At 38.2% G+C, this 18189-nt stretch overlaps 1 protein-coding gene across 1 annotated transcript in view; it reads right to left on the bottom strand.

The window, feature by feature from the left end:
* WDFY3 (WD repeat and FYVE domain containing 3) overlaps window positions 1-18189 on the bottom strand; it is a 325051-nt gene that overhangs the window by 259381 nt on the left and 47481 nt on the right. Inside the window, exon 2 of the mRNA XM_044681612.1 lies at window positions 4307-4516. Within this exon, the coding sequence (XP_044537547.1) occupies window positions 4307-4486 (180 nt within the window). The 5' untranslated portion in view covers window positions 4487-4516. The remainder of the gene's footprint in view (window positions 1-4306; window positions 4517-18189) is intronic.

Raw genomic sequence — 18189 nt, 5'->3', positions numbered from 1 at the left:
TAGTGACAGAAGCAGCAGCAACTTTAGGAGCTCACAAACAGAGATAGTAAAGGGAAAGATCAAAAAGAGATTACAGGCGACCCCAGTGCTAGCACTAGGCACAGAAGCAAATGCTGTTGAACAATGCTACTGCCATACACAATTCTGAGTCACAGTTTAAGACAGAGAAGAGCACTTTCAGTCACAAAGGATCAATATCCTGAGGAACAATATCAATTCTAGTCCCGTGGGATCAAGGGTCCTTTCTAGGTAAGAAGATCAAGGGTCCTTTCTAGGTAAGAACCAGAGTACAGTGACAACACTTCTTCCCAGACCACATGACCTTGGAAGCCCCAAAACACCCAGAACTAGCTCTGAAAACATGAGTGCAAAAAAAGCCTGAGACTTGGGATAGTGCCTCTCCTTCTCCCCACCTCAGAAGCACAGCCTAAGTTTAAAGAAGAAAAGAATATAAAATATATAAAATATAAAAGAAAAAGATTATGAAAATAAAAACCTGTTATGGTAACAAAGAAGAACAAGACACAAACTTAGAAGGCAATAATGTCAAATAGCTACAAGCAAAACCTCAAAGCAAGAAAAAATGTGAATTGGTCACAAGCCCAACAAGAATTCCAGAAAGAGCTAAACATTTTTTTCAAAATAAGAGTTGTAGAGGAAAATTTGAGTAAATATATGAGAGCAAGGGAAGAAAATTATGAAAAGAAAATTAACAGGTTGGTAAAAGAGACACAAAAAAAAAAAGAAAAATTACACTAGAATACAGAGCCAAGATAAGGGAGAAAAGGAGACCAGCCTGAGGTCTCTAAAATCCCCCTCTAAACAGCTTTAAATTAACATTTCACAACCAATTTTGGAGTGAAAGATGCAATAAAAGGATAGAGGGAAACAATTTTTCATCTCAAGAACACTTAGAAAGTCAGAAGAAAAGGTCTATGAAAAAGGAGCTTAGTCCATTGCAATCCATGCTAGAATAGGCTCCCACCTTGGCAAGCCACCACAAGCTTTGAGGGTGACTGAATCAGCAACAATAGCTTCTGAAGCTCAGGAGATTATAATGGCCTCTTTGCTGGCACTAGGTACAGGACTCTGTTTCATTGCCCACTTACAGATCTAGGTCACAATCCTGGACCACTTTTGGCCAATTCTGCTTTTTAAGGAATTATTATCTTCAGTGGATCTGGTCTATTCTGGTGGTGGTTGTTGTTTTTATGCCTCCTTCACCCAAGCCATTGAGTCTTTCTTGTACTTTCATTTATTTTCCTCATTTTCCCCCCTGCCTCTCTTATTTGATTTTTAATTCCTTTTTAAGGTTTTCCAGGGCCTAAGACCAACTCACATTTTTCTTTGAGGCTCTGCATATAGATGCTTTGATTTCATTGTCTTCTTCTGAGTTTGTATCTTGTTCTTCCCTGTCACCATAATAACTTTCTATGGTCAGGCTCTTATTTTTTTGATGTTTGCTCATTTTTTCCAACTTTTTTCTTGACTTTTAACTTTATATTAAAGGGGACACTCTCTCAAACTTCAGCTTTTTCATGCTGCTACCCTTGGAGCTAACTCTGGGGGTCTGCAACTTTCAGTTTTACCAAGGTGATGTGATTTAAGGAGAGGTGTGGTCAATGATCTCCTGGCCTCTGCCATCCTGGCCAGATTGGTATGGAAAGAGCCTTGAGGCAAAGAAAGCCAATTAGAAGGCAAGAACAAACTCATAGCAAGGGAGAAGACAGAAATAGACAGAAAAGATAAAAACCACTTTTGTAGGAATATACCAACAAGATCTCTAAAATGCTCTAGTGCACATCAAAGCATAATTTAAGTAAATTCACAAAGCTGAAAGTGAGTTGCCATCAATACTCCAATGTAGATAGGAAGTTCCTTTGATAAGTAACTGCCCTCCAATAGTTCTTTCTTAAGTTATTTATGTATTCAATTTTATCAAACATGGGTTATGAATTATCATTATTTCTAACTCTCCCTTGTTTAGGCTGTTCTATTGATCTACTTTTTTATTTTAAAATCAGTATAAAATGGTTTTGATTACTGCTGCTGTGTTGGCGGTTTGAGGTCTGAAAATATACTCACTCTTTCCTTCCTTTTTAAAATTCTCTTGATACTGTAAATCTTTTGTTCCTTCAAATAAAATTTGTTATTCCATCAAATTCTGTAAAGTATCTCTTTGATATAGTATTAAACTAGAAGTTTACCTTGGTAGTGGTACCATTGTTATCATGTTGGCATGATTCTTCTATTTAAGTTGTTCTTTACTTCTTTACTTCTTTTCAATAAGTTTGTATTGATGTCTTTTTTTTTTACACTTCTTATATGCCAGACACTGTACTAAATGCTGGAGATACAAATACAAGCAAAAAAAAGGTATTCCTTGCCCTCAAAGAATTTAAATTCTCATGGGAGAAGACCTCACCCAAAAGGAACAAAGGTCCTAAGTAGAGCTGGAAGAATGAAGGATGGATGAGGAGGTCAAAATGAAGGTACTGAGAGGAACTCACTAGTGTAAGGAGGAATACACAGGAATGGAAGGAGGTTCCAGTGTGAGAGGGCCATAAGAGTTGACAGAATTTCAAGGACAAGAAGTGTCTACCATATTATAGCAACGTTAAGAGAGTCAGAAGCAGAGCCACAGGAGTAATAAAGGATATCTAGTCTGGTCTCTTCCTCCACTGGTGGTTTTTAGAGGAATTCACCAATAAGAAAGAAAAAGGTAAAGAAGAGCTTAAGAGCTTTCTAGGAACTTTTCTTCCAAAAGAGAAGCAGATCATATACTTTTGACAGCTATGAGTAAGAGATGTAAACTTACCCAAACAAGGGTAGAAGCAGATACGAAAAACAAAATAGATAACTGTCTCAATAAAATTAAAAAGCTTTCTGCACAAACAAAAAATATGCATTTGGCATTAAGCAGAGAAGAGGTGAGATGGGGGGAAAATCCATTATCAAATTTCTCAGATAATGATGTAGTATCCAAGAAACATAAACAATTTGCAGATAACAAATAAGATCAGTAACCATTTCCCAGTAGAGAAGTGGTCAAAGAAACAAATAAAATGGCAAACTTTTAACAACCATATTTAAAAAATGGTTCAAATCATCATGATAAGATAAATACAACTAACATAACCCTGAAGTGTGATCTCAAATCCAGCAAATTAAAAAAAAAAATAAAAAAATATGAAAATAGTCAATATTGGAGGGGTTACAGGAAGTCAGGCATACTGATGGTGGAGTTGTGAATTGGTACAATCTTTTAAAAAAAAAAGTTGTGAATTGGTACAATCTTTTTAAAAAGCAATTTGGAATTATACAAATAAAGTGATTAAAATGTCCTTACCTTCTAATCCAGAGATTCCATTATTAGGCTTATACTAGGAAGACTAGGACTTCCTTATACCAACGAAGACATTGTTAGCTGGATGTCCCATAGCACTCTTAATTCAACATGTCTAAAATAGAACTCATTTTTCTCGCCAATTCTTCTTCCCTTCTGAATTTCCATCTTACTATGGAAGGCACCAATATCTCCCTAGTTACTCAGGAACAATAGCATTATCCTTGATTCCTCACTCTCATTCTTCCCACATATCCAATCTACCACCTCAACATTTCTCATGTACACCTAATTCTCTCTACTCTCACAGGCAAAACTATGTTCTAAGCCCTCATTACTTCTCACTAGGCCCACCACAATAGCATTCTAATTGGACAGTCTTCCTGCCTCAAGTCTCTCCCTAACTACCATTCAGCTGTGACGTAGGTCTGAACTCAGTGAGCTCCATTTCCTCCCTGTTTACTACAGTATCAAATGTAATGTTCTCCGATATTTAAAGTTCTTAGCCCGGCCCCTTCCTTTAAATTTTCATACCTGTATTCTCTATTCTAACTACATGGAGTTCCCGTAACTCTAGTTCCTCCAACACAACACAACTCTCCATGCCTCAGCATTTAGGTTGTTCTTCAGTCGTTTTTCAGTTATGTCTGACTTTTTATGATCCTATTTGGGTTTTCTTGGCAAAAACAAAGGAGTAGTATGTCATTTCCTTCTCCAGCTCATTTTATAGATAAGAAACTGAAGCAAAAAGAATTAAGTGACTTGCCCAGGGTCATATGGCCTTTATGTGTCTGAGGCCAGATTTGAACTTAGAAAAATGAATCTTCCTGACTCTAGCACCAGCTCTCTATCCACTGCACCACCTAGCTGCCATGCCTCAGCCCTGGCTGCCACTATATGCCTGGAATACTCTGCCCCCTCCACTCTGCCTCTCCTCAAGACTCAGTGTCTTATACTCACCCTATTAAACACAGGTAACATCATGTAAAGTTTTTCTTCTTGTTCTTTCTGAGTCATATGCCGAGGAGGATGACAGAGTTCAGTAAAGAGGCGCCGAAGGTGCATCAATCCTAAAGCATTGTCCTGTGGGCTGCACTCTTCCTGGCGAGGCCGGCCCATAATCCTCTTCACCATATTCATCTTGGCCAATTTATAGAAATCACCAAAATCCTGTAAGGAAAGATCAAAGAAAACTAAGCTAAAACAAAACATTCCAAAATACAAATTAGCTTCAGTCATAATCAAAATAATACAACTACTTGCCATTGATTTTATGGAATTTGTCTCACGTAACTATGAGTAATGATTGCCTTTTTTTGTAATCCAAATGACCTCTCAACTAGATTAAAAAGTGCATATGAAGAACTAATATGTGTTATATTGAAACTCTGGGAGCTGAGAGTCTCACCGTTGATTGACAGGTGAAGACCATTGGACATCAGAATGTTCCCAGAGGCCATGAGGACAGGGGAGAAAGCAGTTGGCCAGGGGGTTGTTTGGTTCTTTCATTTCCCTTGGACCTGAGATCTGTGGACCCTGATCTATTGGGATCTGAGACTTGCTTGGCTCAACCTTGCAAGAACTTCTGTCTTGTACCTCATTAACATTTGCCAACCTGTTTCCAGACCGTGAATCCTCTTACTCTTCTATCCCCTAGATATTTAGGTATTCAATCCATCTTTAGATATTTAGGTATCCCAGGGCCCGGGAGGGATCCGGGAAGTGGGCAGGAGAAGAAGAAGAGGGTGGAAAGGGGTGGTTCCTGAAGGCTGTGAAGGGCATAACATCTGGCAAGAAGAAGAAGCTGAGAGACATCATACAACAGCGGGCTTGCTCTGGTTTGGCTGTGGCCAGGCTGAGCTAGAGGAGCTAATAAACAAGCCAGAATCACTCACTTGCCTACAGCTCTGAGGGATTACTATTATCAAAATTAGTTTAGGGTTTCCCTATTCCTCTTCCCATTTCCTAATACTCCTTCTTTGCTAAATATAGATAAAGCTATTCAAGTACCTTCCTGGAGTGGTTGTTTCATCACTTCTCTGGGAAGGGAGCAACGCAGTCAGATAAACGTGTCCAAGGCTAATAGAGCCCAATATCCATCATTAATCAACCCCAGGTGGGACCTGAAGAGATACCCATTAATGACCTGAAGGATCCTGCCTGGGCACTGTTATAAAGGAGGGAGGTGTTACAACATCTAGCTAGGTGGCAAGATTCAGGTGATCTTGCTCTAGCTACATATCTGAACTACCACTGCTGTCACCCAATTAAGAGTGGTAGTATCCAGTTTACCCTCTCTCACCCCATTTATTTATAACATATGCTAAGAGTTCATGTTTCTTTTCCATCAATAAACAAAATACTAAATGCAAAGGCTAACACATTATGAACTATATCTCTAATAAAACTACCACTCAGAGAACTATTACTGAGTCTCTATTGACTTTGTCACAAATGATAATTACTATTCACACTAATAAAAAAAACAACAACAAAGATCTCTAAATGGTTTACAGATACATGTTAAAAGAAACATAGAACTGTGGACAATATTTCTGGGTGCTAGCATGTTTTTCAGTTTCTACAAATAAATGGCTAGATTAAAAAAACCCAAATCCATTCAAATCAAGAAAGTTTAAAATTGAGTTCATCAATAAGAACTTTTGATATAATTTAATTTTAATTAATAAGAATTATTTTCCCATTGGGGCAGCTAGGTGGCTCAGTGGCTTGAGAGTCAGGCCCACAGATGGGAGGTCCTGGGTTCAAATCTGGCCTTAGACACTTCCTAGCTGTGTGACCCTGGGCAAGTCACTTAACCCCCATTGCCTAGCCCTTACCACTCTTCTGCCTTGGAACCAATATATTGGTTCCAAGACAGAAGGTAAAGGTTTATAAAAAAAAATTTTTTCAAAAGCATTTTCATAGACCAACATCTCATACCAGATATAAGATATGGTCAAAATGAATACACGATTAAGATATAAAGGGTGAAAGCAAATTAGGAGAACATGGAATAGTTTATCTGTCAGATTTATGGATAAAGGAAGAATTTACAACCAAAAAGAAAGAACATTATAGAATGTAAAACGGATAGTTTTGATTTTATAGATTTGAAATGTTTTTGTACAAACAAAACCAATGCAACCACAATTAGAAGGAAAGTAGAAAGCTAAGGGAAAAGTTAATTTATACAAGTAGCTCTGATAAGAGCCTCATTTCTCAGATACACAGAGAACCAAATCAAATTCTTATAAATACAAATCATTCTCCAATTGACAATTGGTCAAAGGATATCTATAGGCAGTTTTCAGATGAAGAAATCAAAACTATCTATACTTATATGAAAAAATGCTCCAAATCACTTTTGATCAGAGAAATGCAAATTAAAACAACTGAGGTACCACCTCATACCTATCAAACTGGCAAATATGACAGAAAGGAAAAGCAATAAATGTTGGAGAAGACGTAGGAAAATTGGGACACTAATGAACTGTTGGTGTAGTTGTGAATCGATCCAACCATTCTGGAGAATAATTTGGAACTATACACAAGGAGTTTTAAAACTGTACATATCCTTTGATCCTGCAATACCACTATAAGATCCGTATCTGAAAAGATTTTTTTTTTTAAAGGAAAAGGACCCATTATTTGTATGGAAATACTTAAAACAGCTTTTTTTGTGGTAACAAAAAATGGAAATTGAGGGAATATCCATCATTGGGGTATGGCTGGATAAGCTGTGGTTATGTGATTATATTAGAAGACTATTGTGCTTTAAGAAATGATGAGCAGGAAGACTTGGGAAAAAGCTAAAAAGGCTTAAATGGACTGATACAAAGTGAAATGAGCAGAACCAGAACACTGTATACGAGAGCAATATTGTACAACTGGGAATAACCAAGCTATTCACAGCAATACAGTAATCCAAGTCAATCCTAAGACTCATGATGAAAAATGCCATCTGCATTCGGAGAAAGAACTGATGGAGTATGAATGCAGACCCAAAGATACTATGTTTCATTTTCTTCATTTTTTGGTAGTGTTTTGTTGTTCTTCCAAGGTACCTTCCACAAAATGACTAATATGGAAAAATGTTTTGCTTAACTGAATATGTAAAATATCAAATAGCTCATTGTTTCAAGGAGAAGAGAGGAGAGGAAGGGAGAGAATTTGGATCACAAAAAAATGTTTAAAAGCATGTTTAAATAGTAATATCCTATTAATAAGCATTTTCTCTGACAGGTGGCCATCCAAACCTCTGGTGAGTGAAGACCTATAACTAAGTTTATCCCACATGCCCTTTTCCACCTGGATAATTCAGCTAGTTACTTCTCAAATTCAACCAATTATTTCTAGTTCCACCCTCTGATTTTACTGTACTCCAGGTGTGCCATGTATTTTCATTAATAAAACATATTTTCATCAATAAAACAAAAAGATTAGATTCAGTGACCTGTGAGGTCCTTCCTGCTCTTAATTTATGGTCCATGATTCTTGGACCACAGGGAAAATCTTTTCTATTCTCTTCAAACTTCAAACATTACCATCTTCCTGCCTCCTTTCAAGAGAAGACTTTCCTCGTCTCCTCTTTTACCAAGAAAATAATGGCACACTGTGATGAGTTATTTCTTCTCCCCTATTCTGGACCCCAAAAACTTTTAATGACATTCTCCACTAATGCCTCCTCTGCTCCAGTCTCTCATAAACAGATAGCCTTTATCAACCCTACAGTTTGTCCCCTCAGAATATTCCCCTTGTTCCCATAATCATGCCCAGGTCTGATGCCCATTCTTATGAAATCTTACTTTGACACAACCATTCCCTCAAGCCTATGATGGCCAAACTTCTTTCCTGTTTCCTCTCTACAGTGGAGAAGAATCAGCCATCCCCACCAATTGCCACCCATGGGGTAGGTATGCTAACCTGGAAGAAGTGGCAAAGTCTCCCTCAGGAGACAGCATGGACAGGTCCATCTGAGTCACTACCTCAATCTTGATCCATCATCTCCCCTGGGTCCATGATGGAGATACCTCAGGAGCCTGTACCCAAGAAACTTGAAAATAGCAATACTTCCAGCCAAGTGTCCTTAGCCACATCATCCTGAGAAGTCACCCCTAAGGAGATGTAGCCTGGCCACTACTCTTGCAGGTGCTACAGTGACAGCTATTAAAGACCCAAAAGATAAAGTTCTTGCCACCCAATTTCTTGGCACAATCAAATTGTCAAAAACATCTGAAATTGATGATTTTGTCATTAGAAATGATATTAAAGAAGAAGCATTAACATCTGTTTTACTGCTTCACCCTAAGATTGATGGCACATTTCCATCTAATTTGCAACTGAAACATTCTCTTGTGTATTATCTCCCTTATTAGAATAAGAGTTCCAAGAGAATAGGCTGTTGTGCTTTTCTATTCATATCCCCAGCACTTACCTCAATGCTTAACACAAAGTAAGTGTTTAATAAATGCTTTATTCATTCATTCATATATACATATACATATACATATACATATATATATATATCTGGAAATCATCTGGATAATTGCTGCTGATAATTGAACCCAGAGAAGCTAATGAGATCACCCAGCAAAACAGTATAGGTAGCAAAAAACAAGAAGGCCAAGTACAGACACTTTGGAAAATCCAAGTTCAGTGGACATGACATGGACATAGAACCGTCAAGGGCACAGGGGAGAGTTTAGGCAAATATGATGAGACCAAGAAATATCTCAAATAACCTAGAAGAAAAAGTATTCAGGAGGAGATGATCAACGATGCAGTCAAATATTGCAGATATCCAGAACTGAGAAAAGAGTAATAATTTATAATTAAAGAGTCACTGGTAATTGTGGAGAGAACAGTTTTAATTAAATGATGAAGTCAAAAGCCAGAATATAGAGGGTTTGATAAAAGTGACAGGGAGAAAAGGGAAGTATCAAGTGTAGAGAGTTTTCTCAAGAAGTATAACCATGAAAGAGAAGAGATAGAGGGTCAAAGCTAGAAGGGGGCACAATTGAAGTGAGAGCTTTTTAAAGATGGGGAAGACATGAGTGTTGGTAGATAGTAAGGAAGGACCTGCTGGCTATGGGAAGTCTAGATATTGGGGACAGAAAAGATGATAGAGCAATCTGTTAGAGAAACCAAGAGTGGACAGAATCAAAGATAGATGCAGAATTGTTAGTTTTGTCCAGTATGAAGGAGGATATAGTGAGGAAAGTAGTCTGAACAATGCTGATATAAGAAGGAAAGAATAGAGAGCTTCGGTCTACAGACTCAACTTTTTGAGGTGAAATATAAGAAACTGAGTATTTGTGATGCTAGGCTAAGAGGATGGGGTAAGATGCTATGAGAGATTTGGGAGGTGATGAGAAAGAAGATCTAGAACAGTCACTGAGGGGAGTAGGATAACAAAGGGATTAAGAAGGAATAGAATATGCCTTGTTGCAATAAGGACCCAGTTAAGATTAGATAATACAAATCTGTATCTAATGAGCATGATTTTTGTAACTTCCTCCAGCTCTATTACAGATCAAATTAACAGACAAAGAAGCAGATGGTGAGAGTAACCCAGAGTTAGGGTTTAATGAAATGTGATTGAAAAAAAAAGGGATGGAATCAAGATGGCAGAACAAAAATAGGGAATCACATGAGCTCTCCCAAATTCCCATCCATATAACATACACCTTTTAAATGAGTTCTGGAGTGGCAGAACCAACAAAAGGACAGGACAAAACAATTTTCCCACCTAAGACAACTTAGGACAGCAAAAAAATATCTGTTTCATTAGGGTGAAAGTAGAGAACAGCTCAACAAAGTAGTAAAAGTCTCATTCCAGCAAACCAAGAGCAGGTCTTGGAGCAACTGAATCAGCAGTTCCACTTCAGAAAGAGTTCTTAGGCAACAAGCAGTAAGGGGGTTAGAGAAATGGACAGAAGAAATTTATAGAAGATCCTTTCCTGGTGTTGTACTGCGTTGATATCCCATAGCAAGGAAGAGAACTAATAGTAGACCCTACTCACAGTTCTAGGCTGGAAAAGAATGCTTGTGGTCACTTAAAAACCAGAGCAAAGGCCAAGAGAGCAGTGGTCACATTTCCCCTTGGATCATACCAGCTTGTAAGAACTAAAACTTATAAACTCTCAGAATTAGCTCTGAACACAGCAGTACAAAAAAACAATAACCCTGAAGCTTGGGAAAAGTGCCTCCTCTACCCCAGGAGCAGAGCCCATCTTTAACATGAAGCTAAAAGTCAACAAAAAGGCTAGAAAAATGAGCAAACATTTTTAAAAAGGTCCTGACCAGATAAAGTTACTATGTTGACAGGGAAGATCAAAATACAAACTCAGAAGAAGACAATGAAATCAAAGCAGCTATATGTAAAACCTCAAAGAAAAATGTGAACTGATCTCAGGCCCTAGAAAAACTCAAAAGATTTTAAAAATAAAGTAAGAGAGACACAGGAAAAATGTGGGAAAGTGAGTAAGAAAGTCAACAGCTTGGTAAAGGAAGCACACAAAAAAAATGAAGAAAATAATACCTTACAAAATAGAATAGGTCAAATGTTAAAAGAGGTACAAGAATCCACTGAAGAGAAGGCCCAGAGATAGGAGGTCCTGGGTTCAAATCTGACCTCAGACACTTCCTAGTTGTGTGACCCTGGACAAGTTACTTAGCCTCCTTTGCCTAGCCTTTGCCACTCTTCTATTGTGGAACCAACACATAGTACTGATTCTAAGATGGAAGGTAATGGTTTAAAAAAAAAAAAAAGGCAGAATAAATCAAATGGAAAAAGGGAACTTAAAAGGTAGAAATGTCCAAACTGAAAAGGAAATACAAAAGCTCACTAAAGAAAATAATTCTTTAATATTAGAATTGGACAATTAGAAAACATCAAGAATTAAAATCAAAAGAAAGAAGAAAATATGAAATATCACAGAAAAATGATTAACCTGGAAAACAGATCTAGGAGAGATAATTTAAGAATTATTGGACTACATGAAATCCATGATTAAAAAAAGAACATAAACATCACCTTTCAAGAAATTATCAAGGAAAACTGCCCTGATACCCTCAAACCAGAGGCTAAAATAGAAATTGAAAGAATCTACCAATTATCCTGAAAGAGATCCCAAAATGAAAACTCGCAGGCATATTATACAGAAACTCTCAGAGCAAGAAAAAAATACCACAAGCATCCAGAAAGAAGTCAAATATCATGAAGCCACAGTCAGAATAAGATAAAGAAGATTCTACATTAAAGCATCAAAGGGCTTAGAATGATATTCTAGAGGCCAAAAGACCTAGGCTAATAATCAAGAATCACCTTATTTTTACGTGTAATTTTTATTGTAAAACATGATATAGAATCTTAATTTTAAGAATTTTAATTTTGATCACTTCCCTCAGTCTTCTCTCCCCTGATTGAAGGGCTGGAGGACAGAGTACCAAACTCCTCCCAAAACCTGTTTTTATAGAAGATAGAAACTGGACTCAATTCAGTCCACTTTGCATTTGATCCCCTGCATAGTTTCATCTGTACCTAACAAGATGCTCTCCCATTGGGTACCTTCTGGTCCTCTGAACCATCTCCCCTTTCTGCTTTCTTTATATGTTGTTTCTCCCTTTAGATTTTAAGTTCTTTTTATTAATTGTATCCCCAGCCCTTAGTATAATGCCCAGTATGTAGTAGGTGCTTAATAAATGTTTATTTCAACATCAGTGTACTAGGGAGTGACCTATACACTGGGGATACAAATATAAAACTAAAGAGTCCTACCCTCAAGGAGCTCATATTCTATTCAAGAGGGGGGTGAGCAAGAGGAAGGACAATGGGTATATACATCCATATGTCCCTCCATACTCTCTCACCCACTCCTCCCCCGGGCCTCTGCCTCTCCCCCCCTTTCTCTCTCTCTCTCCGCATATATATGTATATATCTTTGTGTGTGTGTATATGTGCGTAGGTGTACTCCCCCTCTTGCTTCCTCTCTGAATACAGATATTCAAATACATACATACATATACATATGTATATGTTTGCACACATGCAAACATACTTCTCTATATATACATAAATACCATACCTCCATTTACATATGTACTTACAAAAATTGGTAATTTATGATATTATAAAATGGAGGCAGGCACACCTAGTTCTTTGGATATTTGCCAGGAAAGACCAAGATGGCAACAGTTAACAGGGTGGCAGATTAGACCTAGTCTTGCCCTGAGGGTGTGGGAGCAAACACCACAAAAGTACATAGACAAGTGGCAAAAAGGGTACAGAGGCATAGGGAGGGGGGATGTGGTGATAAAGGAACTCAGGCAGTGGGAGGAAAAAGGACAGGATGAGGACAGGCAGAGAATATCACTCTTGTAACCATAGCTTAGGGAGCATTCAGCTATGTGTGTGGGGTTTTTTTGGGGGGGGAGCGGGGAGACACAAGAGTTTGAAGTCTCATTTTTTCAGGCTCTTTTGGAGGACTAACTCCTACCTCTGCCACCTTGAAGTTACTTCATAACAGTATTCAAATCATTCCAAAGATTGTTAGCAAAACTTTAAAGTTAATATGTCTACATCATCAAAATGATCAGTACCATTTGATGATCTGCTGGTCTCCTGAATCTTGTCAGAGATTTCTATATCATAAGACCAAGAGGCCCTGACAACAACGCCTAGATGGCTTCTGTTGACTGTATGTTTCCAGGATGTGATTTTTAATTAATATATAATACAATTTTTAAATTATACCTCTTCTTTCATCTTTGGGAAAGTTTGTAGTATTTAGAAAGCCTTTGCAGTATTATTTCCTGCTATTGCCACTTTATACTGCCTATTTATAAAGTCACTATACTGATTAAAAGAGGAGGTAGTGAGGGAAACCAGAAGATCTAATTTAAACATGCTATATACACCTTTATACCTGAATATACGCTTACACACACATGTCTATGTATATATATATAAATATATATATATAACATGGTCATATTTTATCCCTTAAGCTTCATTCTCACATTACCAACTATCAAACATTTCAAATTGGATTTCCCAGACATCTTAAACTCAATCTGTCCAAAACCAAATTTGTGATCTTTCTCTTTAAACCTCCCCCATTTCAAACTTCTCTGTTTTTACCAAAGGTAGTACAAAGGTTCATAACTGAGGCATAACCCTGGACATATAAAATCAGTTGAAAAATCTTACTGTGTCGGGGGCAGCTGGGTAGTTCAGTGGATTGAGAGCCAGGCCTAGAGATAGGAGGTCCTGGGTTCAAATCTGGCCTCAGACACTTCCCAGCTGTGTGACCCTGAGCAAGTCACTTAACCCCCATTGCCTACCCTTACCACTCTTCTGCCTTGGAACCAATGCACAGTATTGACTCCAAGACGGAAGGTGAGGGTTAAAAAAAAAAAATCTTACTGTGTCTACTTCCAAAGCACCTCTCAGATCTGACCCTTTTTTATCTACTCAACCCAAACTCTGCCATAGTGAAGGCTCTTATCACCCTCTCATCTACCTTATTCCAAAGTATCTCTGTACTATCTTATAAGCCTATCTTACATGCTATACCCAAAGTAATTTTTCTTAACTGCAGATCTCACACCATGTTTCTCCCCTTCTCAATCAACTCCAGTGACTTCCCATCCTGTTTAGCTTTTAAATCCCTACACAAGCTGGACCCAATCTATTTTACCAAAATCAATGGCCATTATTTCCCCTCAGTTCTACAATGTGACCCAAATGGTATTCTTTCTGTTTCTCACATGACACATCTGCTGTTTTTCTACCTCTGTGCCAGGCATCCCACATGACTACAGAAGACGATCCCTGTCAGTTCCACTAATAAAACCACATCTGCTGAACCATTTGACTTGGTGATGAGAACTTTGTTTCCTGGTTCCTCCTTAGCTGTAGCTGCTAAAGAGGAAGCATCACGGAGAACCAAAAAAATATAAATGGTAATTACATGAACACACAGTGAATGCCATAGTGTCTCAGTACTTAAATGAAAAGTTAATATAAGACCTAATTTTTAATGTATCTCATTTAATTAGTGCAGAGTTCCTGGTGAGGAACTTTCTCTGTCATCATAGATTAGCTAGCACCTTCTCTGTAACTTGGTCTTAGAGAGGTAAGCTGACTTGTGTTCAATATCACATGGCCAATACACATCAAACTTTCCCAGCATCACACAGCCAATATGCATCAAAGTTGAGATCTGAAGTTAAGTTTTCCCAACTCCATCACTCTATCCACTACATCACGCTGCCTCTAAAGACCTAGATTTTAAGAATGTGAACACCTCTTTCAGACATAGGCATAGGCCTGACATAGACCTAATGATGATAAATGAGAATGAAATGAAGGATCTGAAGAGAATGTCAGAAAAATTTTCTATAAAAAAACACTGGTGATTAGTGAATGGGAATGTTAAAGAGCATACTGATCATTTCCCCACACATTGAAAATAAAGTTGACCATGTGCCAGGGCATAAATGTTTAAATACAACTGTTGAATATTGGTTGTATATATGTATATATATAGCCTCTTTGCTTATTTTACTGCTAAAACAAAAAAAAAGATTTTCTGCATATATAGTTTCTGCACATATATATGTATATGTGTATATACATATATATACATATATATATATATAATATTCACTTTGTTCAAGTGGAATTAACCAGTTAACCAGAAATACAAGAAATGTTAAGTATTAGGAAAACTATATATGCAGAAAATCTTTTTTTTAAGTAGTAAAATTCAAAGTTTGGCTTAAATTGCTGACATGAAAGGCTGTAGGATAGTCCAGTTCTCCCATAGACATCCCAGAAAATATGTGAAAAAAGGAATGATAAATCAAAGAGAAAGAAAATTAAATTCATCCATTCAACCCAGAGTGATAAAATAAAAGGATGAAGAGAAGCCTAGAAAAGAATGCATTGTCTTTAAGAAGCTAGAGAAAATTCTAACAAAACAATTCTGGGATTGAATGCCATAGTTAAGCACTAGTAATCAGGACCTGAATTCAAATTCCTGCCTTTGCTTCTCAGAACAGAAGCAAGTTATAGAGGTAGGCCCTGTGTGTAGCCCAGCTGTCCACTCTTACAAGCAGCAAGGTACCCATACCAGAAGACTCTGTAAGAACCTGGAGAGAAGAGCAGTTTGCGAATATCCAATTGGGGCCATAACAAAGGACAGAGCTAAATCTCAATAGAGTGCCCTTCAATTGGGGAATGGCTGAACAAACTGTGGTATATGCTGGTGATGGAATACTATTGTGCTCAAAGGAATAAAGAACTGGAGGAATTCCAGGTGAACTGGAGAGACCTCCAGGAACTGATGCAGAGTGAAAGGAGCAGAGCCAGAAGAACATTGTACACAGAGACTGATATACTGTGGTAAAATCGAATGCAACGGACTTCTATACTAGCAACAATGCAATGACCCAGAACAATTCTGAGGGTCTTATGAGAAAGATGCTAGCCACATTCAGAGAAAGAATTGTGGGAGTAGAAACACATAAGAAAAAACAACTGCTTGAACATATGGGTTGAGGAGGACATGATTGGGGATGTAGACTCGAAGCTACCACACCAATGCAACTATCAACAATTTGGAAATAAGTCTTGATCAGTGACACATGCTAAAACCAGTGGAAATGCGTGTTCAGCTGGGGGGGGGGCGAAGGGGGGAAAGTAAGAACATGAATCATGTAAGCATGGAAAATTTTTCTAAAAAATAAAAAAATAAAGAATTATCCCCCCCAAAAAAAATAAATCTCAAAAGAGAATTATGCAAAGAGAATTAAATGTAGATAGGTTAAGCCAAGTGGCCCATAATGAGAATTAGACAGGGACTAACAAAGTGCAAATCCAGAAAACCTCTGTCTTCAAGAGCCCAGAGGAAGAAGTTAAATTAAGACAAACACAAGAACAGAAGACTGTTTTATTTTATTGTTCTGCACATCAAAGTGATATATAAATACATTTTTAAAAAAATGTCCTATATCAATGGTGGTGAACCATGCCATGTCCCGCCCCTACCCCACCCACTCCCCAACAAGTGCTGTGTCCACCCTGTCCCTGCCTTTACTCAGCACAAGGGAGGGAGAAAGCACTCTCATTGGGCTGCTGGGCAAAGGGGCAGGTGAAGTGGGAATGTCCTTAGTGAGTAGAGAGGGGGGAAAAGAGTGGCTGGAGCACTCTGCTCTCCTCCAGCTCTGTTGCCTATAAGCTACCCACCTTAACCACTGTGTGTTCCCATTGGGCTGCTGGGTAGAGAGGTGGGTGAAGTAAAAAAATGTCATCAGATATTGTGGAGAGGGGGAAGGGATCAGCTCTGCCCAAGTTCCTCTGCCTTTCTAGTAATGAACTCTGGGGTAAGTGGTAGAAAAGGCAGCCAAGTGCCCACAGAGAGAGCTCTGTGTGCCATCTTTGGCACCTGTGCCATAGGTTCGCCATCACTGCTCTAAGTCATCATTTATTACAGAAATGCAATCAAAACAACTGAGATATCTCATACCTACTAGATTGGCTAAAATGATAATGGTAAAATGACAAATGATGGAGGGGGTGTAGAAAAATGGGAACACTAATACACTGTTGGTGGCACTGTGAACTGATCTAGCCATTTTGGAGAGCAATCTGGGAATTACACTCAAAGAGTTATGAAGCTGTATCCCTTTTGACCTAGTCATACCACTATTAAGTTTGATCACCAAGGTGATCAAGAAAAAAGGGGAAAAAACTGGATGTTCTAAAATATTTATAGTAGCAAAGAACTAGAAACTTAAGGGATGCTAAGAGAACATTCTGTTCACTCTGAACTGGATGCAAACACATAAAGACAGTGCTGCAGATATACATTAAACTAAGTAAGAAAAAAGGCAGAGCAGAGAGTGAGGAGGCTGGGTCAAAAGGGAAGGTGATATCAGAAAGGAAAATAACCATCTTCTCAATTTTAACATTTTACCAGTGTTGTTATATGGTACTGAGATGTAATAAATATTTAATGAACTAGAGATGGATAATAGAAAAAGAGAAGATGTGTATATATAGATATACACAAAAACAAGGAACTCTGAAGAACAGAATGTCATTGAGGAATTATATGGTGGTGAAAGCTCTCAAAAGGTGCTGCAGTCTTCCAGGTTCTAGAAGCATTAATATGGTAGACTGAACATTTTCTACAATTCCTCCAGCCTTGCCAAAGATAAAAATAACTTCAAGTGAGTTCATGGTTTAGAATACCAAGAACTCAAAGTCTAAAAACAAAACCCCCCAAATCCAATAAAAGATGTGTAGTGAGCCACTCAGCATCGATCCTTGACCTCGCACTCTACCTGCAGCAAAGCTACACTATAGACCCAAGGATTCAACCCAAGACTCAAGGCTTACATCAAAAAGTACCTCTGCACCCTGTTCCCTAAAGACCCAAACTCCACACCACCTAAGTTTGTTCAAGCCATAACAGCTGGCTTGACCACAATCTTTTGGGAGCAAAAGCCTAGCTGGAGGTGCCAAATCCCAGATGCACCAGCTTTGTAAAACTCTGAACTGTCGTGCAGGGGAAATCAGGCTCTGAACTGCTGGTGCCTGGACAGAGAACTGAGAAACAGAGGGAGTGGGATGGCTCACCAGGATGGAAGAACTTGCATGGAAGGTGCTGCCCAGAACTCCAGCAAGCCTGAGGAAAAGAGAAGAGCGCTAAGCTGGGAACACGTTTCACCAGTCAAAAGTCAGAGCAGACACATAGATTGATGATCTATGATCTATCCAGTAAAGGAGGAGGTGGAGATACTGAGATCCAGCCCCTAAAGAAACAACAATT

The sequence above is a fragment of the Gracilinanus agilis genome, chromosome 6 (assembly GCF_016433145.1).
Source record: "Gracilinanus agilis isolate LMUSP501 chromosome 6, AgileGrace, whole genome shotgun sequence".
Classification (NCBI taxonomy): domain Eukaryota; kingdom Metazoa; phylum Chordata; class Mammalia; order Didelphimorphia; family Didelphidae; genus Gracilinanus; species Gracilinanus agilis.
Note: the sequence above shows the minus strand (reverse complement) of the source record. Positions and strands in the feature narration are given on the sequence as shown.